The 24,181-nt window shown below is 42.8% G+C and overlaps 2 protein-coding genes and 1 long non-coding RNA gene across 11 annotated transcripts in view; 2 read left to right on the forward strand and 1 right to left on the reverse strand.

The window, feature by feature from the left end:
• RPL7L1 (ribosomal protein L7 like 1) overlaps positions 1–6,313 on the forward strand; it is a 30,409-nt gene extending 24,096 nt beyond the window's left edge. The window contains exons 1-7 of one of the 2 annotated variants that reach the window (XM_064416375.1): positions 2,338–2,469; positions 2,590–2,698; positions 4,221–4,384; positions 4,559–4,696; positions 4,938–5,047; positions 5,212–5,424; positions 5,669–6,313. In XM_064416375.1, the coding sequence (XP_064272445.1) occupies positions 2,408–2,469; positions 2,590–2,698; positions 4,221–4,384; positions 4,559–4,696; positions 4,938–5,047; positions 5,212–5,420 (792 nt within the window). In that variant the 5' untranslated portion in view covers positions 2,338–2,407 and the 3' untranslated portion in view covers positions 5,421–5,424; positions 5,669–6,313. Of the gene's footprint in view, positions 1–2,337; positions 2,470–2,589; positions 2,699–4,220; positions 4,385–4,558; positions 4,697–4,937; positions 5,048–5,211; positions 5,425–5,668 lie in introns of those variants that run through there. The other variant, XM_064416376.1, reaches the window with a different exon arrangement.
• Positions 6,314–6,739: 426 nt separating this feature from the next.
• On the reverse strand, positions 6,740–9,152 carry MAD2L1 (mitotic arrest deficient 2 like 1). The gene is made up of 5 exons (XM_064416377.1): positions 9,035–9,152; positions 8,692–8,838; positions 8,500–8,620; positions 8,070–8,173; positions 6,740–7,577 (listed from the first exon to the last, which is right to left on the reverse strand). The coding sequence occupies exons 1-5, from the start codon at positions 9,117–9,119 to the stop codon at positions 7,405–7,407; spliced, it is 630 nt and encodes a 209-aa protein (XP_064272447.1). The 5' UTR covers positions 9,120–9,152; the 3' UTR covers positions 6,740–7,404.
• A 67-nt stretch (positions 9,153–9,219) lies between these two features.
• LOC135298613 (uncharacterized) overlaps positions 9,220–24,181 on the forward strand; it is a 100,269-nt gene continuing 85,307 nt past the window's right edge. For all 8 annotated transcript variants that reach the window (XR_010360633.1, XR_010360639.1, XR_010360640.1 and 5 more), the window contains exons 1-4: positions 9,220–9,530; positions 9,797–9,852; positions 10,804–10,863; positions 11,808–11,898. This is a non-coding gene — a long non-coding RNA (uncharacterized LOC135298613). The remainder of the gene's footprint in view (positions 9,531–9,796; positions 9,853–10,803; positions 10,864–11,807; positions 11,899–24,181) is intronic.

Below are 24,181 nucleotides of genomic sequence, written 5' to 3' on the forward strand. Positions count from 1 at the left end.
CTGTAGTATTTTTATGAATAGTTTATGCTGTGGTGTACTTATTAATATGCTTCCACAACCTAAATGGCATAATTATCTCAAAAGTTCAATTAAAAGTAATCTAGGTAGGAGGTAGGATTCCCAATCACTGAGTGTGGGAAAGATTCCTATTCTGTTCTCACTGTCTTTCATCTCAGACATAATTGAATTGGTCTTTCTCCCAAATAAAATGCAGCTTTTCATCCCTGTGGAAGAAGGAGAGAGGTCGTGGAGACCTGTGGAGACCACATATAATGATGTCTATTTTTACCTCCACTTTTCTTTGAAGATACAATTAAATTTGTTGTACACTCAAATTGCAGCCACCATGTGCACTCTCTTATAGACAAGACAGAAAAATAAATTATTTTCATTGCTGTTTATTGAAAAACAGTTTTTCTATTTCAGGTTCATTAGCCAGGCCTTTACATGTGCATTAGAAGTAAAACAAAATCAATTTACATTTTAATTCTTACAAATGTTTCACTTTGGAAACTTGTAAATAGATACCACCAGTATTTTAGAAAATGTCAGAACATTCCAACAGACATAAAACTGTGATTTAATATTTGTAACTTCAAACTCCAGATACAATTTCCAGGCACAATAATTGTGAACAGTGCCAGGGCTTTTTTAGTAATCTGCATTTCTTCCAGGGAATTATTCACAATAGTTATTGTAAAATTGAGCTTTTGAAACTGGAATATTTTCTATTAATGCTGATAAATTAGTGGCACTAAAGAATGAATTGTTTTGCCCCACTCAATTTTTTTTCTAGGGAGACACAAAGACAAGTTTTATGTTTTAGCCTTTTCAATTTGATATATTAGGTGCCACTGTGTTAGTCTCATAACCTCATTGCTCCTTTTGCAGTGAATTTGCAGGATTTCTGACAAAAATTGCTCATCTTAAGGAAGATAATTTTGAAAATAATAAACCCATGCATCTACCAACAGTGTTTTTCAAAAATGTTTTTTATGAAATATTATTATATCTCCATATGATTGCTGTTTTCATGAAAGAAAGTCTTGGACCACCCAGCTTTTCTCTCTATTAATTATTGGTTTGATTGTGTGTATGGAGTAGTTCCTGGGCATCTTTCCAAATTGTATAAACTTTTTCCTTAAAAGATCTGAAAATAGGCACAATTTAAGACCACAAGGTACTTTCCTTATCAAAATATTCCCAAGATTAGATCATTGGTGAAATAAACAAAATATAATTTCTTTGGCTCTTTCTAGAAAGAATTTATTACAGGCAGATTTCAGACCGGGACATAGTTCGATGAGAGTGATGGACCTCAAGCCCTTTTGCTGTTTTGAGACTGCACACAGCATCAATAAAGGTTTTGTAGGATTTGAAATTAATTTAATGGGGTTTTATACCCATGGAATGAGAAAATAAGAAGTTTCATGGACCTCTGACATCCCACCTCATCTCCTGACTTGGCTTTTGGAATCGGAGCTCTAAATTTTTTTTGTGCAGAAGTTCAGAGTGCTGAAGGCAAGTATACAACAGGTCGCTGTCTAGGAAAGTGGGAGCACTTTTCCTGGGTATCCCTGCAAACAGGAGCATTTAACTATCCATTCATTAAAACAATATAACCACTGGATAAAGTTTAGCGAGGCAGCCTCGGAATGCTGCTGTGCTGGGAGAGTTTTCATAGCAACAGCGCTTCAAATATTTACTTATTGTTTCCTGGCCATTAATGATGGAATAGCGAGAGGCTGTTTGCATTTCCCTCCTGGCAAAGCACGGTCATCTGCACATTGAAATGGGCCACTTTCTCTGGGATTCCAGCTCTTTTTATAGGTCAGGGTGAAATTTGTGTCGTTACGGGAAAAGTTTCAGATTATTTATTTAATAAGCTTGTTGCTTTGTGTCTCATATCCAAAAAATGGAGAGCTGTGTTTGCTCACTGAGGGCTTGTTCTTGCTGGCATTGGTGATGGAGTTTCCAAACAGAGATTTTCATGTTTGAGGCGTCAAAGCAGAAGCGGGCTCAGGTAGAGGGCTGGAAAGGTTCGCAGCACCGCCGGGGTGAGCAGCGGAACGCCGGCAGCACCGAACCACCCAGCAAGGCCGGAGCTGCTCGGCGGTGGGAGCTCAGTGTCAATGACAATGGTGCCAGAGTGTCAAGTCCCACATCCCGCTCCATCCCACACGGCTCACCGGGAAAACAACCCCAACGGCATCCAGCCGAGCGTGCGGCTCTGGCACCACCTGCGGGTGACGCGGCTGTCACACCCCGTGTCCCCGCGGCCCCTGCTGTCCCAGGCTCGCCCCTGGGCGAGAGCAGGGCCGGCCAGCAGCCCGTCCCTATCCCGGGGCCAGCGCTTCCCGGCACTCCGCGACCCCGGGCAGGGAGCGGTGCCTGAGGGGGAGCGGCCATGGCCCCGCCCCGCCCCGCGCATGCGCAGCGGCGGCCCGGCAACATGGCGGAGCTGGAGGAGTGAGCGGGGCCGGGAGGGAGGGAATGTGGGATCCGCCGCCATCCGCGGGCTGGGGGCGGCCCGGGAGGGGACGGGATGCGGGAATGGGCTGGGATGTGACCGGGTTGTCCCGCCCGCAGGCCGCGGCGGCGGATCCCGCTGGTGCCGGAGAACTTGCTGAAGAAGAGGAAGGCGTACCTGGCCATCAAGGCCACCCAGGCCAAGCAGGCGCTGCTCAACAAACGCAAGGTACGGCGGGTCCGGCAGAGCCTGCTGCTGAGCCCCAGCTCCTCCTCCTCCGGAGGGAACCACAGTTCCTTGAAATTCCTAAAAATGAGTGGTCGGGCCCCTCAGAGAGGGCTGGATAGGGGTCGGCTTCGGGCTTCCGAGTGGGGCTTGAATCCCTCAATATCTCCGTGTCTGAGCCTTGTAAAAAGGACAGAATTGTACAGGTTATTACACCGAAACAAATAAATGGAAGACTGTGAGTTGTTCCTGTTGGATCGGTGTTGGTCAGGTGTTTGCAGCCGCATGTGGGAAACTGCAGCGCTGCTGTGTTGTCTCTGCTGCCGGGGATTTCCCTGTCTGAAACCACCTTTGTGTTGAAACCCTGCCGTGCTTTTCTGAGGGTGCATTTAGAGTTACTTCTGTGTTAGAGCAGCACAGGTCATGGTGAAGCCTTTTCTGCGTGTGGGGTGGCACGTGTCCTAGTGCAGACACTCCCTGTGTACACTGTGCCATTTCCAGACTGGCGGAGCACAGCAAACCTTTCTAATTCCAAATCCGACACTTGTTCTGCTGTACCCCAGGTATTACAGTACGTGTCTGTCTTAAAGATTTCCTAGTGAATCTTGTGGGATTGTGTGCAAACCTCCTGCCATTTTTGTTTGATACCATGTTTACATTTTTAAAAGCGTCAGTGGCTTGCTGTGTTTCCAAGGTGGGAGCATAAGCAATAATATTAAATAGCCACTCCTTAAGATTCTCATTACAAAAAGGACCTTAGTGATAAGACTTTGATTAGGTCTGCCTGCTTTGAAAATTCAAATGCATTTCATGGGTGACTTACAAGGTGAGATAGAACAGAAGACACACAACGTTAGATTATTTAATTTAAAGTGGCCTGCTAATTTAACCAGTAGAGTGTCTTAAATAGAATTGTGTAATGCTTTGCATTTTCAAGTCCTATTTGTATGAGAAAATGCTATGACTTAGGTGGATGTACTCATTCCTAAGCTAAAGGGAGACATTTAAACATCTGTTTTATTCTAAAAAGGAGCTTTACATTTTTAATAGTAATGGAAAGACTTTTTATCAGGTGAGCTGGATGTTCTGTTTAAATTAGCAATAGTTACTTGAATGTTTGAAATTTTTCTGGTATGTGTGCCAATATAGAAACTTGAAATGCAGTTGCATTCTCTTGGAAGGTAATTTTGAGTCACACTAGGGTATTTCTGTAGCATCTCTTTGCCCACACATTGTTTCTGGCTTTCCCAGCCATTGCTGAGCTGTGTGTGTAGCTATGCCTAGGCGTATCCCAAATTTTTAACCTGATTTGTATTTTTCCTGGGGAAAAGCTCTTTGTTCACTGTTCATAAATGATAGTTGTGTGTAAATTCATGTGTTGTCCCTCAGTTCTGCCTCCCTTGGGCTTAGATCATCAAATTGATTTTCTTACTGCTTCCAAAGCTGTAAGGACATTGTTCACTACTTCTGCATTTCATTTGGCCTTTTAGATGTAAACCTCACTTGGTTTTCCTTCTGCCTGCAGCAGCAGAAGGGGAAGCAGATCCAGTTCAGGCGCCTGGAGACCTTTGTTCGGGATTCGTGGCGCAAACGCCGGGATGACACCCGGCTGAGGCGCATGGAGCAGAGGCCTGGGCAGGCAGCGGCACCTCAGGAGAGCAAACTGGCCTTCGTCGTGAGGATCGTGGAGTGAGAGCCTTCCCCTGCTCCTTCCCTTGTTGTCGCTGCCCTTTGTGGTGTCATTTCCACGCCAAGGCAGTGGGACCAGCCCAGACATCACCTTGCCTCGCCTTGCAGGTGACCTGAAGCCTTTAGCTGCTGTGCTGGAGAAACGTGGTTGCTAATAAATTCTGTTTTCCTCAGCATTAAGGGAGTGACTAAGAGGGTGAAAAGAGTGATTGAGTTGCTGCAGCTGAGGAAGAATTACACCGGGGTGTTTGTGAAGCTGAGCCCGCTGTCGCTGAAGATGCTGCGGATCGTGGAGCCTTACGTGGCGTGGGGGTACGTGCCCCTCCTGTCACTTGGGGGTCATGGGAGTCTCCAGCTGCTGTCACAGATCCATTACTTCTCCAGTAATGGTCAAAACTTAATCAGTTTTATGTCTAAAACTTGTTATTGTCTCTGTTCTCATTGTTCTTGACATAAGTTGGTTACTTTCCCGCCTCTGCACAAGGAAGTGGGATGGGCTTTCCTCTGCATCATGTCTCTCTGTTACAGAATCTTGATTTTTGTTTCTGCACAGACAGCCTAACCTGAAATCTGTACGAGAGCTCATCCTGAAACGGGGCCAAGCCAAGATCAAGAAAAAGAGGGTGCCTCTGACAGACAACATGCTGATAGAGGAACATTTAGGTGAGGAAGAGGGTGAGAAAATTGAGGAAAGAGGTGTTGAGAGTTTAGTCTGACCTGAAAGGGTGGGGAGAGACAAAGTCTTGCCAAACTGGAGGACGGGCAGTGCTGGAGCAGTGTGGCGAAAGATGATACAGTTGGACATCTCTTTTTCTTTTCTCGTGCAGGGGGCTGTGGTATCATTTGTCTGGAAGACCTTATTCATGAAATCTACTCAACTGGGAAGTATTTCAAAAGAGTAACCCGCTTTCTGTGGCCGTTCCACCTGTCGGTGGCTCGCCACGCGTCACGGAACAGAGTGGGCTTCCTCAAGGAGATGGGCAAGCCTGGCTACAGAGGTGATGCCATCAACCAGCTCATCCGGCAGCTCAACTAGCCAGGTGAGCACTGCCTGCTGGGCTGCTTCCCTCCATTCCCTGTGCTAAGGACAGCCAGCCTGCCCTTGGAGATGGAGTGGGTACTCCCTTGGTTTTGATGGTCACTCTGCAACAGTGACCTCAGAGGAAACTAATCAAGAGTGTGGGTCCCATTAGGAGTCAGCACATGCTGTTGGATACCTCCATGAAGGCTTGGCTCCTGGGAGATAAAATGACTTTCTTGTTTATTTTCTTCTCTATTCTGCAGGGTTTTTGTGAAAACTTCAGGATCTGTGACCCATCCCTTTTCACATGTACCTTTCATGGACACTATCTACATGCAGTGATCTGTATGCAACTTCTCCTGACTGCTGGTGCCTCTATAAAAGAAGAAATACAGAGATGATGATGGAGATGGACTTTGGGCTGGCCCTTCTTAAAGAAGATAAATTCTGTTTGGTACAAGGATGAGCTTCTTGGAGCAATTTCACTTTTGCATCTCTGTAAAAGTAGTGTTTTTTATGCTCACTGCTGCAGACCTCACTCTTTGACGTGCACCTGCTTCCGGGGGTGAAGGGTTAGTGGAGTCAAAATTGTGCTAACAGGCAAAAGAAAATACCACGGTATTCCTCTGTACTGCAGCACAAGCCCTAGCAGTGAATAATGTAACTTTTTAAGTACCTAGATTGTATTTATTTTAAAAAATTAAGGGTTTTGTGCTCCTGATTTAAAGAGCCTTTTTTTTTTGGCAAGCCTTTTTTTGTTGTTGTTTTTTTACTTCTGCTGGATTGGGACTGCTGGGGAGAATGATATCCTGGAAATAGGAAAGCCCAAAAAGGTTGTAATACAGTCATAGGGTGAGGTATATGTAATTGATGTTTTTAAAATAAACTTCTGAAATTATATAACAGAAGGTCCTAAATCACTGTAAAAGAGTGGAAAAACCAGTTAAACACTCTGGCTGGAATGAATTTAGTGAAGGAAGTGAAGAAAACCATAGAAGAGTCTGAAAATTCCAGAGATTAAAATCCCTAATTTCTTCCACTACAGAAATGGGTAAGGACACGTGAAGAGTCCAGTGCTGGTCAACAACTATGGAAGGCACTGTCAGTTCACTGTGACTATTTAAGCTCTTCTTTGAAGACTTAGGTGGGAGCAAACTGTTAATCCATTAATGGATTTCCTGTGGAGTTCCACACCACTTGGAGACTCAGGAAGGAAACATTTAAGTAACAAGATGAGGAGGATGCCTTTTGGATGTTACTTGTGTGACAGTTGTAAAGCAGGATGTGTAGCATTCATAAAACCATCTGAAATACAAAGGAGTGCAGTCTCTGAATTAGCAAACACGATAAAACTCAAAGCTTTATTCTGTAAAACAAGAATAGAAACATAGAAAATGCTGGACAGACACTACAGACGTACACAGAACAACTCTGTCCCCAGAACTAGAGCCCAGTGGTCATTAAAATAGAAGGCTTCATGTATTTGAAGTTTTCCTGATAAACAGCTGCTTCCATTGTAGAGCAGTACAAGAATTGTTTGGTTGATTAGTTTTAGGGTTATTTCTGGTAATAAAACAGCCCAGGCTTCTAACTGGCACACTAGGAATGAGATTATTTTAGTTGCTACAGAGAATTTAAGACTGCTAACAGAATGGGAGTTTAAAAATAATTCTAAAATATAAAATTACAGGATCTGAACACAACTCTAGCAGCTAATCCCAGATTTAGGCAGTTTTTGTAGCAGAGGCAGTGGTTTAACACACTATTAGTTTAGCTCATACAGTAAAGTAAGAACGAAACTATGCCCATGAATACCTTTTTAAAATCTCTTTAAAAATGATGCCAGCTTAGTCTAGTGTCACATTATCACAGGCACATTGTCTTTTTGTCATGCTTTATCAAGAGGACAGTAATGATGTGCTCACAGATTAGCTGCATGATGAACAGAAACTATACAAGGAGACAGGATATTTACACGCACAAGGCTTGCCCCTGCATCTCAGGGAACAGAATCCTTCTTGTAAGCCACCGTGGTGTTGACTTTGTGGATTGTGGTAGTGAAGGAACGCAGCCGGACCTCCTCTGAATTGGCTATGAACTGTGGTCCCGACTCCTCCCACTTTTCTGGCACTGCCAGATCCTTGTCCGTGTAGATCAGCAAGTCAAAGGCACCTGGGAGCAAGGGAGAACAAATTCACCACAAGGAGACATGGCGGGTTTGAAGTTCATCTTCATGAACTTGAGACAAGGACCAAGCTTTTCAGAAGTTACACTGATACTAGTTATGTGAAAAAAAACAATAAAGTAAGTTCTATTCATGTTAGGCCATTTTAGTTTTCTCAAAAACTAAATTGTGTGGTAATTTTTTTTTAAGCATGTTACAATGCTGTGGAGCTGAGCTCTGTATAGCACTTCATATGAACACATTATTCATGAAAACTTGCATTCCTCAGGGCATACATACTTAATTTCCTCAAGTTTGTTAAGCCATCCCAAGTTCTGTCCTGATCTCAGTCCCTCAACGTGCTATCTCACAAACCTGATGGTACACGATGTGTAATAATCAAAAAGCCTCAGAAAACCAGGAAATATTTTCCAAAGCTGGTAAGTTACTGAGGTTTTTCAAAAGCATTTTATTTCTTTAGTGCAGTTTGGGATACTCACAGGCAGATTCCAGGAGTGGCAGGAAGGTTACTGTGGCAGTTATTTGTCTGATGACAGAACGAATTTCATCCTGAATTGCCTTCTGAGATTTCTCCCGTGGTCCACTGGAAAAATAAGAAAACTTTGGTAAGAGAAGAAACTTCTACTGCGCTGACAATTTCCTCTAAATACAGTTCTCTTTGTCAAGCTCTGGTAGTCTGTTTGCTACAGTATTTTTAGAGTAGCAGTGACACTTTTAAGTCCCTTAGAAAAGTTAAGTGAGAGCTGCTTTCCCTTTGTTGTTGTTCACGTGTTCAATCATGTAATGACTGGTTTGCAGACAAACAAAGGGCAGGGCACTGAGAAGTGTTTGAAGGAACAAGTCCATGGCATTGATCCTGTGCCTGCCCCGGTACTCGGGATAGGGAAGCGTGGCAGTGGAGGTACTCACTTGTCATCCTTCGCAGTTTTGTCACACTCGATGTCAAACTGCCACCGCTCCAGGACCTCGCTGCTCTCGATGCTGGAGATGACCACCACCAGGCGCTGCACGATGCACTTGTACAGCCACTCTGCAAGAAGCCAGGGCAGCCGCTTAGAGCGGCGGGGACGCGGCCGGGAGGGCCCCGCCGCCGGCGCGCACCTTTCATCTGCTCCGTCACGTTGTTCAGGTAGTTGGCCAGCTCGGGGTCCGTGGTGACCAGCAGCGTCAGCCCGTACTTCTGCACGCGGGTGAAGGTCTCGGGGGGGTAGATGCCCCGCTGGTACAGGATGCTGTTGATTCCATAGGCTGCACGATGCAGACGGAGAGGGAGAGGGATGTGTACCACACCCCCCACACGCCCCGGCCGGCGGCCATGTCGTCCCACAAGACGCGGCCTCCCTCCCACCCCGCGTCACCTTCCCTCACACCCTTCCTGCTCTCCCTCCCTCCCTCCCTCCCTCCCTCGCAGCGCGGTCCCCGAGGCGCCCCGCGGCCCCCTCACAGAAGAACTCGGCGACGAGCTCGGCGCTGCCGCGCAGGGTGATGCCCTGGTGCTCCCGGCCGAGCTGCTGCTGCTGCGCCGCCATGGCCGCCGCTTCCCCGCCGCCCGGTTCGAACCCGGCCCCGCCCCCGCCCGGCCCCGCCCCTTCCCGCGCGCGCCGCCGCGCTGAGGGGGGGGCGCGCGCCGCCTCAGGCCACCCCCGCCGGCTTTCCCTCCCGGAACCGGCATTCCCTCCGGGAATCGCCATTCCCTGGGCCCCCTACCCGTGCAAAACGGGCTGCAGCCTGCGGGGTCCCGTGGCTGCCTGTGGGGAAAAGAAGGTTTTTTTCCTCCATGTTAAACGGCCCGGCCGTGGCGCCTGTGGGCGGGGCTGAGGGAGCGCGGGGCGGGGGCGGAGCGAGTGAGGAGCGCTGCCCTGGGAATGCTGTGGGAAATTACCCTTCGCCGTTTGCCAAGGGGTGTTCGACCTGACGAGCCTAAAAATGGTACTTTCCAGGTATGGATTGAACAAATACTTCGCTTATGATTTGTTGGTGGCTTTCAGGGTGTAAGGAATGCAGTAGCTGTTTCAAAATAAAATACTATTTTGCAAGCGCTGTGAAGAGACAAGTGGGAAAGCAGGTTAAACAGTTTTTCCTTCAATCCATAATAACTCCAGAAATAATAATAAAAAAAAATGGTTAAGAAGCCTTGGGGTTGTTGGGCTGCCTTGGTGAAGGGAATTTGCTACTCGGTCGAACAACTTCAGTCCTGTTACTACAGGGACACCAGGGAAGATGTGGCCATCACCTGCAGGAAGCTGTGGCAGAGCTTAAGAGGTAAGAGAGGCTGAGCAAAACAAGGAAATTTGAACTATGTTAATAATATGAAGAGGGGACGTTATGGTCTGCTGGGATAGTAACAAGGTGGCCAGCTAATTAGATTGTGAAATCAATTATAGGCAGGAAAATGAAAGTTAATGGGTTTGCTGGGCACAGAAGAGCTGCAGATGAAATTATTCCCTGGATGTGATTTTTCCAAAGCATCATCTGATATCATCATCTAAGATATACTTGTGCTAGGTACCCATATTGCCCTTGAAAGAAACAAATTGAACAGTCTTAAAAAGAAGTTGCATTCAAAACAGAAACATTTATACTGAGGATAAAAACCATGTGGTCATTACACAGTACAGTGGGCCAGATGCTAAGAGAGTAAATTGATGGTGTGATTGCTTATTTTATTGTAATAAAACACTTTTTCTCAGAAGCTTAGGCTTTCTCTTGGTTCCAGTTTTGATCCAAGAGGAAGCATGGTTTTCCTCAGGGTTCAGGCTGCTGTGATTAAAACAAATGGTATAGTCCTGAAACCGTGTGCTGAAGTTCTGAAAGGGTCTGAATAATTTAATTTAACCACAGGAAATTTATTCTGGATCTTGTTCACTAGTTATTGTGTTATACATAATTCTTCTGAATGAAATATTTTCTGAGTGAGAGTGGTCTATTTCCAAGGCTGTGATAATGGAAGCATTTTTCATCCAAAGCCTAACTTTTAGAAGTTGGATTGCTGTGAATATCAGCTGTTTGGCTTAAAACCTTATGTACTATGGTGCTTTTATTTATCCATCCCCAAATGCTCTCAGCCCTCTGGGATTTTTCTACACTTGGCTTCTTGTCCACTTTGCTTTTGGAGAGCTGCTCATTTTTGTGATAAATAGAATAACTTGAAAGTGTGAGACCAGGCAAGAGTAGTGGTGCTTTTGATTAATATTTAACATATTTCTCCTCCAGCTGTCTTACTATGAAAATCAGACAGAAGAAAGGAATCCAGGTGTTTCTTGGTTTACCCAGGTAATGTCCCTGTGTTTCAGCTTGGGTGGTTTTCATATGCTCATCAGTGACAGACTTAATTGCTTCTGCATTGCTTCTGACAGGATTCACCTGGCAGGAGCTGAGAGTGGTTGGTGCCCTCTGCTAGAGCTCTGAGCTTCCTGCACCTGGCATTTCAGGGTTTGGGGTCACTTTGCTCTCCCTGGCTCTGTGCCGTGATTAGCAGCAGTCTCTGCCCTGGTGTGCTCCCTTCTCCAGCACCTCTGCATTCTGTGCAATTTGCACAACCTTTGGAAATTCGGTGTTTCCTCTGCGCTGAACGTAAGCTGCAGCTGCCCTCTGACCATGGCCTGGCCAGGCGTGATGGGGACAGGCACACGAGTCCTTCTTGCTGCTCCTGCCCACGCTCCTGGACAGTGCCTGCAGTTTGTGGTCAGGGAATGCCCAGCAGGAGTTCAGCTCTGCCAGGGATGCTGCTGAGGGTGAGCGGCTGGTTTGTGGCAGGCTGCTTCCTGACCAGCTCCGAGGCACTCCCATGAACCAGGAGGAGTTGTACTCCTGGCACAGCAGGAGCTGGCTATCCTTGCTTTAACTATCTCGTGATAAAACCTCCATTTTCATAAGGAATGTGAAATCCCAGTTGGATTTAATTTAGGTCTCTTACAGCTCTTCAGTCACTGTTCAGTTTTGCAATTACAGCTTGATGTTGTCACACAGTTTTTTTGATTCTTGTTCTGTGAGAGGAAGTGTTCTGTATTTAGCTTGGCTTTTCTGCAGCATTCAATGATTGTTTCCCCATGGCAATTGTCACTGAACCATGGGGAATCCAAATCATTGGAAGGCCTTCATTTTTTTTTTTTTTTTAGGGCAATCCAGGTCACATTCCCATAGTCATTCAGCACACTAGGAGACATAATCCACTTGTAGAGTTCATTCCCATTATTTGTTTCTCTTTTAAACTTCAGGAGGATGTGGACAGGTCTCTTCTCTCCAGAACAGCAAAACAGCTTATGAAATGAAAGTTTCAACAGTCTTTGTAGCACTAAAGTTTGCAGGGTAAGTACAGATGCCTCCCGTCAGGTGTGAAAATAAAATCTCTTTTCAAGTTGTCTAATCCTATTTTTAAAACATAAACATGGAATATTATTTCAAATATCAGTGCTGTGCCCTTCACCAAGGGCAATGAGAGTAGTGCAGCAGTGAAAGATTGTCTTGAACTTTAAGGATTCATGAAAAGAAATGGATATTAAAATTAATGAGTCAATATGGGTCAATAATCTCCACTATAACTTTTACTATGATGAGTAGACTTCCCAAAGCGACTTCCTTAGGTTCTGAATGCCATGTGGACATTTTTACAGTTAATTTTCCGAATTATTTTGAAATCAGAATAAGATGGGTAAGTACTTATTTCTCTTATAAAATGAAAGAGATTTGATGTTTCTGTACCCATCCAGTACCATTAAGCCAATGTTAGAACTCCATTTAGCTTGAAAGTAGCTGTGTCCAGGTCGTGGCTGCCTTGTACAGTGAAATAAATTCTTGTAGAGTTTTAGACTTTTGAAAGCTCCTTCTGTAGAACATAAAGTGGTATCTTTTTCGGTTTTTGGGGAAGGTCTTCCTTCGAAGACCTGACGTTTTTCTGAAGGAAAAAGTTAATATTTGTGACGGTATTACCTCTGCACTGCCAGGAGATGGCAGCAGGCACACGCGTTATCTGCACCCCTGCAGTTTCGGCTGGAAGTACAGCGTGTTGGTTTCACTCTTACGTACTTTTAGTTTTACACCTTTTTCTAGCTTTAAAATCGTTGTTCCAGAATGAAGGGGGATATTTAATGCCCATTTTTCCTGTTTACCTTTGCTTGCTGTTGCATTAAAGACAATTTAACAGAGAAATGATTATCTTTAAACATTTCATGTGAGGATAGGAATCCTGTTTCAGAATTGGGAAAAACAGGACTTGGAGCTTTTTTTGTGCCTTGAGAACTTCTTAGTGCTGTTACACTGGTAACAGGTATGTGAAATCCACTGAATCCTGCTTTTTACAACTTAATTCCCTTCATTACTTAATCCCCAACCTGAAGGTTGATCGTTTGAAAGGTGAATGTTAATCCAGTTCAGTTTAGCTCCTGTTACATCTGAAGTTTTTATATTAATAAATCAGTGGAAAACTAGGGAGTTCTCAGCTTAAATTTACTAAATCAGTATTACTGGAAATTTAGCTTTAAATTCAAAATGAGCCTTCTCAAGTACCCTGGAACATTGATTTATCATTTATAGGTTTATCAGGAGAGACTTTTGGAGGGTCATCAGAAACTGAGGAGAAAGGGATCCTGAAGATTGGTAGCACAGTAAATAAATATGCCTTGGTAGTACCATAGGGAAATTTGATAGGATTCTGGAAATCAGGGCAATCTCTGATTACTAGCACTGATGGCTTAACACCCATTAAAGAGGCTGTCTTTGCACAAGAACAGCATTGAGGTAAGTGTGGGAAGTAGCAGGTACAAACCAAAGCTTATAGAGTTCTGCATCACATGTGAAAAGTGAAGAAAGGATTTGCTGGTACAATTTGAACAAATGCACTTGGTTTTCTAAGTCATTAATGAGCCTGGAAGGACATCCAATTCACTTCAACACCAGGAAAATTTTTAGGAGAAAATCTAGAGAAGGTTATAACACTATTTGAAAGTCCAATTACAAAATTCAAATTCCAAGCAGTTACCTGTGCCTCGTGCACAGTGGATGGTCTCATCCAAACCTCATGATGTGATGTTGATAGGAGTGTAAAAATGGAAACCAGATGGCTTGGTAATGTGAGTAGCACTTGATGTTAGTTGTTCCTTACAGTCTTCTTTCCCTGAAATCTGATTTGAGTGAAAGCATGGCGTTACTGCTCAAGGTAAGCTATTCCTTTGTTGCAATCTGACACTCAGTGGAAGGTAGACCACGGGTAGATTCTTACCTGAAGGGTCAGGTCACTGGCTACTGAGGAAATTCTCCTGTGGTAGCTGGGAGTCAGCACTCTCCTTCTCCATCCTTGCTTGCCTGAAACTTCCTATGAACTTGGGCTAATCAGTTCGGATGTAGATCTCGAATTTCCACAAAAGGATTTAATGGTCCTGCCAAGCTCATGTACATTGAGTTTCTGCAGCTTCTACCATGGTGATGCCTTGTGCACTGACATCCTTTTATTTTCAAGAACAGAGTCTCTGCTGTTTTGTGGTTTTTTTTGGTTTTTTTTTTTTTTTAAATTTGTTTGGGGTTTGTTTGTTTGGGTTTTTTTGTTGAGATTTGACAGTGATGACAGAGCCCACACTCATTTAACACTATAATATGAGAACAGTCATCAGTCATCTAACACTGAGAAAACTGAGGTTCAGTAACATTTAGATCCAGAGGAAATCCAAACCCGCATCTCCCATGCCCAGGGAAGTGTTGTCATCACCAAGCTTTAAGCTAGTTTAGTTGGGCAACATTCTTTATCCCCTGTGTTGAAACTGTGCCATGGAACAGAATGGAGTTGAAAATCCATTTGGAGGCAGCAGGGAAGAGGAAGAGATTGAACTTTAATGGTCAAACCTGGCAAAAGAGAGTGCAGAACCACAGTCCAGCTGTCAAATTACTTTGTGTTTCTTTTACTTTATTTCCCATATATTTTCACTTTGTATGAGGTTTTCAGTACCCATAAAACTTAAACAGTGGGGTCTCTTTCTCTGAATGAAACTTGTGACAGAGAACCTTTTCTAATATTTCTTTTTCTTGACAGTCACATTTCTTTCTATAACATTTTCATTGTGAACTATGTTATAAACCCACAAAACAATATTAGTGGGAAATGATAACAAAGATGTGTTGCCCTGCATGGTTGTAAGAAACAAGGGGTATTTGTCTCCTGTTATTATTACTTCAATGATCTCCTGAAGTGCTGCAGGATGACACACCTTGTCTGCCTGTGCTGGTTTGTTGGGTGGAATGCCCTGCACCCTCCTGTGCAGCTCTTTCCCTCACCAGCGTGGCCCCGTTGCTGAACTCTCCCTGCCAAAAGCTCCATCTTGCTGTGCCTGCCTGTCTCCAGTTACTGCCACACACGAGGTTTGCATTACTCTGATGATGTTTCAGATTCCCTCTCCATGGCAGCCTTAACCTTGCTCTGTCCTTGGGCACGTTTGGGCCAACCAGGTTGTGCATGAATTTAGAAGCTGTAAAAATCTGTGCTGACCTGTGGGTTTTTACACGTTACCCTTGGCGATTTTGCATTATATTTACCAAACAAATTGCACTGTTATTCATAAAGAGGGAAAAAGAAACCAACTAAATTCCCTGCAGATGGCAGAGGATATGCACATGATCACTTCCATCTCCTGTTTCAGCTGCAGTTTCATAAAAAATATGAAAAAATATTTTAAAAAATGCTGACAGTAGCAAAACTGAACCTAGACTGAAACAAAAACCTGCAGCAAAAGAGCAGTAGTGAACATGTTACATAGATACTCTCCAACATCAAACAGGATGCTGTAAAGCCAAAGGTGTTGTAAACAAAAGTTTTGTAAAACACATCAAAACATGCAATAACAAATTCAATTCTTCAGTTTCATGTTCTTTAAGGTGGGGCTGCAGTAGTCATGGTACCACAAATGACATAGGTGTGTAAAAGTGTTTGGGCAATGTTCATCAGCCACCCCTGCTTGAGAGAATTGTTCAGGGATGTGTAGTCAGTATAAACTGAATTTTACAGCTGCTGAGCACAACTAGGAGAGGAAAATTAGTGACTTGAGAGTAACATGGAGAAATCACAAATGGGAAACTACTGGCTGTGTGAGATTTTGACACCCTGAGAAGATTTTGGGAAGGAATTAAGTTACCTGAAAAAAGGCTGCATGTCTTAAGATGATGAATTGTGAATAAGGATGATTTAGCCAACTTTTAATATATTAAAGGCCCAAATAAACCAGCTGAACCTTCTTTGCTAGATACAGAGCAGTTGGTTCTGAGCTGTTGAGACAAGGCAGTAACTGGTGTTTGTGTGCACACCCTTCACCTTTGCTATCCAATTCTTGACATGGTGGCTTCAGAAGAGTTCTGTAAAACTTGACTTAGTTCTAATTTGCACTCCTGAACCATTTTTCAGTCACTATTCACTATTAAGTAACAGTGACTGCAAGTTACTATGGCCTGATTTGGATAAAAGCTCCTCTGAAACAAAATACTGACCTTAGTGCTACCTTAGTTTTTCTTTATACAGAGTACTTGTGCTGTGTTAAATCGCTCTTGGTGTTCCTAGAGTAGGCAGTTTCAGTCCCCACTCAGCCCTGTCATGACCCTTTTCCCTCTATCCTTTCTCAGTCTTTGAGTGGAGGAGGCCATGGTCTGGGAGTGTGACATTAGAACTGTATGTCTCCTTTATTTCCCCCTGAGATATGTAGCATGAAATTATCAGTACCTTTAACAGCACTAAAATGAAATTTTCTGGGGTCAGTCATTTTTTTTATATTTGGTAAAGGTGCTGTTACTGGCTTATATGCCTGAGAATGAATTTTCTTATATTTGGCTTAGTGTATTATTAACTGGAACACTAAAAACCATGCTTATGTTGGAATAGGACTGCCCTTTATAAGAGGACTCGTTTTTGTGAAGCAAAATAATTGTTCCCAGAAAAACACATTCCTTCTCCATCAAACCTCCATTCTATTTGACACACTGGCTGTTCATTCCTTGAGAATCTAAAAATCATTTTTAGTGATTTATGGACTGCTGTTGCTAATATTTCCATGATCCTGTTAAAAGTGAGTGCTTTTTCCTCAGTGGCCAGTTTTTGTGTTTTAAATAAGCAAAATGTCAATTAAATTAAAAGCAGGTCTAAATCATGTGTGTACTAAAACTGGCATTGGCTTGCTGGCAGATTTTATAAATTATCAAAATCTGTCCATATCTGAGGAAAATGAAAACCAAGGTTCTGGATAATGTTGGGAAGTAGGAAATGTGTAAATTTACATGCTGTGTGAAGTGAAATAGTCACAAGTCAAGTTTTAAATGTTCCTCATTTGTATTTGCTGTGTTACATGCTCTTCCACTATTTTATCTCAGACAAGGTTTTATATTTATATGTCTACATCTGTATATATCTATATGTGTATCTGCACACACTTGCTTCGGTGGTTTGCTTTTTCTGTGATGCCTTTTGCAGGTAATTGAAGGGAGAAGGTTACCCATGTATTCAACATGGGTTTATTCATAACACACCTTATTTCCAGCACTTTGAAGAAGATACAGAAACAAAGAATGGTTGAGGTTTGAAGGCACATCAGGTTTTTTGTCCAACCCCTGCTGCTCAAGTTGGATCATCTAGAGCAGATTTCCCAGGACTGGGTCCACATGGCTTTTGGATATCTTCAGGGATGGGGATCTTCTCCAGGTTAAACTGTCCCAGCTCTCTCAGCCTTCCTTCATAGGAGACTGTGTGTTGCCTCTTGTGCAGTGTGGTGTCCAGATCCTTTTCTGGAAAGAGGCTTCTGGCTAGTTGGCCTCCAGCATGTCCTGCTGCATGGAGGCTGTTTAATTCTTCCACAAGTGCAGGATTTTGCACATTCCCTTGTGGAGGGTGATGAAGTTTCTGTCAGCCTATTTCTCCTGGTGGCTGAGCTCTCTCTGGATGGCAGCATGGCTCTCTGGTGCATCAGCTGCTCCTCCCTGTTTTCTGTTATCAAACTTGCTGAGGGTACACCCTCCCCTATCATCCAGACCATGAGTAAAAATGTGACAGGAAAGCTTTGGATGAAGAACTTTACTGAATATTTTTTTTCTCCGAGGAGGAAGCCTCAAAATCCTAGCAAATCAATTTGGTAGTTCTCATTTCATGTCTTCACTTTTCTACAAGCATTGCAGGTTTTTTCCTTTGGGCTTTCCACACTGTGGGCACCTTACAGGCTCTGGCTTTGGGCATGAAGGTTATGGCACTAGGCAGTCTTGTTGTCTTGGCAGCACTAAAGCATTCACAGCCCCAGCTGTCTCCTACACACCACAGAAAGCCTCCAAGTCCCTTCACTGTCTCATGAAATTTGGCAGAATGGGAAACCTCAGGGATCTGTAGAAGACTAGAGCCTGCCAGATGCATCTGCTTTATTTCTTTTCTTTGGAGATAGACCTTTTTTCTGTCAGTGACAGCACGGTGGTTCTGCTGCTTTCCGCACCTGGTGATGACACCATTGGCAGCAAAGTTTGGCATCTTGGTAAAGTGAAGACACTTTTGGTTGCTTCTGTCTAAGAAACGGAACTCTTCACCATTCTGGTGTCTCAGTGGCAAGAATCCTAACTGGTTTTATAATGGTGTGTGAAACTGGGTGTCACTGGGGTTCGGAGCTTGACCATCATCTAAGTCTCTTTTCTGTACAGCTGGGGGAGTTAACACAGCCAACACAGTATTATTGCATGTGCTTATAAAACAGGGAAAGCCTTCAGCCCTACTTCATCAAGAAAATCCACATTAGAGTATTTTTAGGAATGGTGCTTCCCCTATGGGAATGTTCAGCAGGGCAAGCTCACTTAGTTAAACAGTGAAACCAGGATACATTCATAAAAATGAGAACAGGCTTTGGCACAATACCCGTGGAGCCAGATGTCTGTCAGTAACTCACCAGAAGCAAAAAGAATACAGGATGTTTGTAACTTGAGATTTCTCTTTTTAGTAACTTGTCCAAAATAGATACTTTAATGAAGGTCTGTACTGTATACGAAATTACTCAGGTGCTCTTATACATGCCATTGCAGCAGCCCCACTCTAGCTGCCCACAAAATGCAGTCTCTCTCTGCATTCCCATGCAGATGCATGGGAATGTGTTAGATGGTTCAGGGATCTCTTCACTACTCTCTGCTGTGCAGAGATGTGAAAATCTCCTTAGAGCATTGGGCTGGTGGCTGCTACATCGCTTCTGCCCCCTCCAGTTAAGTGAATGTCCTGTGTATATTTACCTTCAAAGGCGTGCTGTGCTGTTCCCTGGCTGTTGATGTGTCTTAGGAGGGCACTGGAACAAGGGTCTTTTCCATGTGCTCCACAAAGGAGGTCTCCTTTCCCTGTGTGAATGATTTCTTGGTAAATACTAGCAAGTTATGTGGCTCTGTTGTATCCATATGTTCAATAGATTTTTTTTTTGTGCTGTTCAATTAATCCCCAGTGCCTTCACAACTCTTACACAAGGGCTGAGTTTGCTGGAAGAAAATTGAATTCCAGCAAGTTGGGATTCTTTCACTGTTCACTCCCTATTAATGTCCATTTTGCTGTTTTGCTATGAAAAACTGAATTATATTAGCAACCATATTAAGCAAGTCTCAATGACAGTCACTCTCATTCCCATTAACTCAATTTGGCTTTTTTTAAACTCTTTATAAAAACCAGATTGTCTCTAATTAACTTCTAACATACTCATTTTTACACTAAGGCTATCCCAGGGGACACTTGAGCTTTTTTTTATGGATTTCTGTATGTAGAAATGTCATGGGTGATTAGAGTAAAGCCACAGCATTCATTGCTGTTACGCTTCCCTTAAATGCATGTACGTTGCAATGCTTTCTGATTATTTAAATTCCTTGTGAAAGAGATGATACTGAAGTAGTAAGAACTGCATTCTTGGAAGTGTTGCCAAGTAATCTGGACAGAGAAAAGGGATGAGAAACGAGACAGTTGGAAATTGATTCTAAGAAATCCACAGGACAATTAAAATGGCTTAGAAATGGGTTAAGTGAGGTCTGCTAAAGCTGCAAATCTCCTTCAACCTTTTCCTCTGTTTAGGACATTCATAATTACCCTGTGTAAATTATCTGATGTCTGATGAGGATTGGGAGACTCCATTCCTTTTCCACATGGACATTTGTAAGTTTTCTCCCTGTTCCTGAAAACTGTAGAAATCTAACATCTTTTTGACCTCTGCTGTTTTGATAAAAATGTTTGAAGGGGTCTGGCAGAACTTTAAAGTTCTTGTGAGTGATGGCTCAGTAATGGTTATATACCTGACACATGAGTGTGTAACTCCTGCTTCCTAGGAGAGCAACTTTTGTAAATCCTGATTTAGGTCTTCAGACTATTTATTTTGTGATCTGCATTCTGCTAAGAGCTGTTTCTGCAGCTAATTGATAGGATCAGGGAGGATGTTAATGTGAAATAAAAGGATAAGAAAGTGCAGCTGCACTGACTTAAGGAATGTTGATGGCTTCCAAGGCTTGCTGTCCATGGGTGGAATATTCTGTCTGAGGAAAGCAGAATTGCTAAATCCTGGTATTCTCTAGTTATCTCTTTCAGGGTTTTAGGTTTGTTTGGGTTTTTTTCCACTTCCCTGCAGTAGTTTCTTTCTTTAGAGGAAAAAATTAGAAGAGCCAAGCTATTTTCAAAGTAGGGGGAAAACAGAAATGCTTTATTTTCTTCAGGATATTCAGAGGAGAATAAGTAAAAATATGAGTTGGAATAGGAAGATTTTTGTCAATAAAGTTCTATCATGTGCTTTTAATTGTGTGCCCACACACCCTTGTCAGGACACAAGGTCTCCTTTTAGCCACACGTCCTTGTCTGTGGTTGCACTTCTGTGCTGTGGCCTAGCACTGGCTCAGGGCATCACTGAGGCTGGCAGAACAACTTTATTTTTACTTTTTGTGCTTTATTCAGTGGCACCCAACCACTACACCCAGGAAGACCTGGGTGATGAGAAATAATTCCATTAAACAGATCTGAGCCTTGAGGGCTGAGCAGCCTGTCCATCTTAGCAGCTGACTCAGGAAGGAAATACAGACTTAGGTGTGAACTCCACGTAGGTTGCTCAGGGTAGCACCAGTCACATCAGTGTTTCTGTGCAGTTCACGAGACACAGAAAACAGTTAAGAGCATCTTTCCAACACAAAGTATCCAAGGTATTTTTTTTTCCATTAATTACCATTTCCCAGTCATGCAACTATTACCAGTGAAATTTTCTGCACGTTGTTTGTGTTCTTTTATTTAGTGTGCATGACAAAGCAGAAGTGTGCAGGTGATACTGCTCAGTACTTTCAGATAGATTGTTTACATCTTTTTTTTTCAGTTTAAGTAAGATACATTGCTTTCACTAAGTTGCATCTTAATACCTCTCTTGAATCTGCATATGTTCACTTTTGGAGAGTTCAATGTCTTGTTTCCCACAGAGAAAATTATAAATAAACACATGGATTTGTTTACATGAGGGATACACTCTATGATTGCAATGCTCTTTGTATCTTTCCTAAGGAGAAAAAAAAGTCTGATTTTGTGTATTTTCTTATGCATGTTTTTCTTCTGATGTCATCATTTTGTCTTGTGGGAAGCTGTGCTTCAGGAGAAAGCCATGTTAAAAATACAGCTAGAGGAAAACTGATCTTAAAGTAATCCTTTGAGTCAATTAAATAATACTGATCTCAGTAGAACATCTATTAGTGTACATATGATGTTACTGCTAATACAGCATGAATTTATTATGGCCTGGGGTAGCCCAATGAATTCCAGATGAATTCACAATAGCTGGATTCTTAAAATGCTACCAGGTCTACTTCAGGTTTTCTGTTTCCATGTGTAATTAATACCAGAACCCAACACTGCTACCTGCTCCTATTAAAAAAAAACCAAACCAAAAAAACACAACAAAACAACCAAAACCCAAAAACCACATATCCATATATTTGAAATCAAATTGAAAGCTGAAAAGCTGTGCCTGAGTCTTGGCATTAATAATTTAAAATACTAGTTTAGAACCCATCTGAATACACTGGTTTTGCATAATTCAAAATTATTATTGGTTTATCTCCTTCAGCCAAAATACTCCAAACTGCTTTAATATACCGAGCTAGATTATTAGCTTGAAAAACAGCTCATATATTTAGAGATATTTAAGTGTAAAATTGGCTACAAAGCTATACTTCAGGGATAGCTATGGAAATGAAATGTGTCTTCAAGAGATTTGTTAATCAGACATCCTCATCCCAAGGCGCAACCTAGCATCTGTATCTCATAAGAGTGGGAAAATCTGTTTAAATGGGTGCATTTTTTGAAAAACATACATGGAAACCTAAGCAGTTTCACCACATCATGGGTTATATTGGTGAATTATTTTCTTAGAAGTGTTGTTTCTTTGTTAAAGCTTTGTTAAAAGCTTTACCTACTGAAGTTCAGCATTTCTTGTGGCACATACATTTGACACTGCTGTGTCTGGACTCACGTAACATCACATATTGTAAGTACATTACCCCAGCTTGGTGCTGGCTATGACCAGAATCAGAAGATTTCTCTGGTCTCTTTTTTCCATCAGCCCTTGCCACATGGCTCACACAGCGTCTCCACACATTGTCAGACCAGATGTATGTTGTGCACACTTCATCAGAAAGCAGTGCACCAAGGACATGGCAAAAATCATCTCCAATAACTACTGAAAGTATTGGTTCTGTGATGATGTAAATCAAATCATGGTCCCATCAGGGCTGTTTCTTTAATGTAGAGGACAGGCACCAGGGAGTGAGGGGGAAAGCTGGGACATCTTTGTTTTCAGTGTATAGTAGGAGGAGAATGCTTGTATCATAATTATGAAACTGAAAATAGCCATTTTTTTGCTTCCAACTCTCTCTTCCAGCTGAGCACTGTAGCACTAAAGTCAGATGTGTATTCACAGCAGCACCGTTTCCTAAAAATTTGTCTAATCCTGACAGTGAGGAAAATTTATCAAGGTCCCCCCCAGCAATTCATAGTTAATGACAGTTTAGGGAAGAGATGAGGGTGAATATAAAATGTAGCTAAGATGTCAACAGACTGAGAATGGTCTCTGCTACTGAATAAGTGCACATTTGGAACAAAGATTTAAAAATTAGCTTGCAACTCACAAGCAGAGAAAGTACAGGATACCTTTTCCTTACACAAGCATAGTATGAGAAGAAAGGCCACATCAAGGTATGTGGAATAGTGCTGGATGACAGAGATTTAATATTTGTGTTCTATCCTGGGTCTTCTAAATATGCATGAAGAGAGTGCCCAGCTTTTTTTCACTCTTGGGAAGAATGGGTGAAAAGCAGAACATGAGGCAGCAGTGTGCATTCACAGCTCAGGATGTCAGCTCTGGCCTGGGCTGCGTGAGAAGAGGAGTGGGCAGCTCCAGGGTCCATCAGTCCATGCACATCCTAGATCCTCCTTTGAGCACTGTGCTTTCCACTCTCACACCCAGAGAGGACAGTAAGGCAGGGAAAAAAATCCTGTACCATCTTTTCTAGATGAAGTCTGACTTTTTTTTTTTTTTTTTTAAAGACAGTGTTCACCATGTGATTAAAGTCCTAGTTTCCTGTTTTTAACATGCTTAAAAATAATTTTTGAAGCCTTGTGCAAAAGGAACCATGAAGAAGTATTAAATGGAAATAGAAACACTGACAGAAACAAAGAATGTAGAAGGAGGTTGTAAAGGAAGCACAGACAAAAGGGAATAAAGATGGAAAATAAAATTAAAATAAGAGAATTCACACAGTTCCCTCAAAAGAAAAAGAATTGAAAATAAGTTTCAGACATTCAAGGTTTTCCATAGGATAACATAGGAAAACCTGATACTGTTGGGTATAAGCACAGTTGGACTAGTGAATTTGTACCTGATTACAACAGGGGGAAAATGTAAAAATGCTTTGCTTTTTTTGACAGTGTTCTGTGATTTATGAGCTAGTCTGTTTTCAGAAAGCATCTGTATCAAGAGCTTTGCTGAGACTTCAGCTCCAAAGTGCCTGTAGCATTTCAAGACTTAGGCTAAATTTTAGAGGTGTTTGCCAATGAGGAGCTTTAGTTTCGTGAAACATTTGAAGAAAGCTTTTGAGAACAATATCCACTGAATTTTCCAGGGACAATGAAGTAACCAGGAAAGGATAATAACGGTTCTCTTGAACAAGAGGGACTTTCGCAGGAAGAGAGAAATAAATATTTGTAGTTAGAGGCTACCTAACACTTCCTTCACACTACTGCTGAAAATGTTTCAATGTGAGAGCCTTTCAGAATTAACTACTGAACATTTCACTTGAAAGAACTGTGCGCTAATGATATTCTGGTTTGGGATTTTGCAGTCAGAACCACACAGGCATGAACTTTTCAGGCGGACCTTGGGCCGCAGAGGAATTAAACACTGGCCAGGCTGGCTGTAGCAGCCGTGGGGACAGCAGGACGCCGAGGCCTGCGTGCCCTGTCCCTGCGGGCCGCGCTGGAGCTGCCCTGGCCTCCAGAAACGGCCTCCCTGCTTTAATTTTATACCCGCTGTAAAATCAATTCCCACTAATATCTAACCTATTATTGACACTCCAGCCCGTGGGGAATGGCCGAGTCTGGCTGTTA

Source organism: Passer domesticus, chromosome 4 (assembly GCF_036417665.1).
Source record: "Passer domesticus isolate bPasDom1 chromosome 4, bPasDom1.hap1, whole genome shotgun sequence".
NCBI classification, from domain to species: domain Eukaryota; kingdom Metazoa; phylum Chordata; class Aves; order Passeriformes; family Passeridae; genus Passer; species Passer domesticus.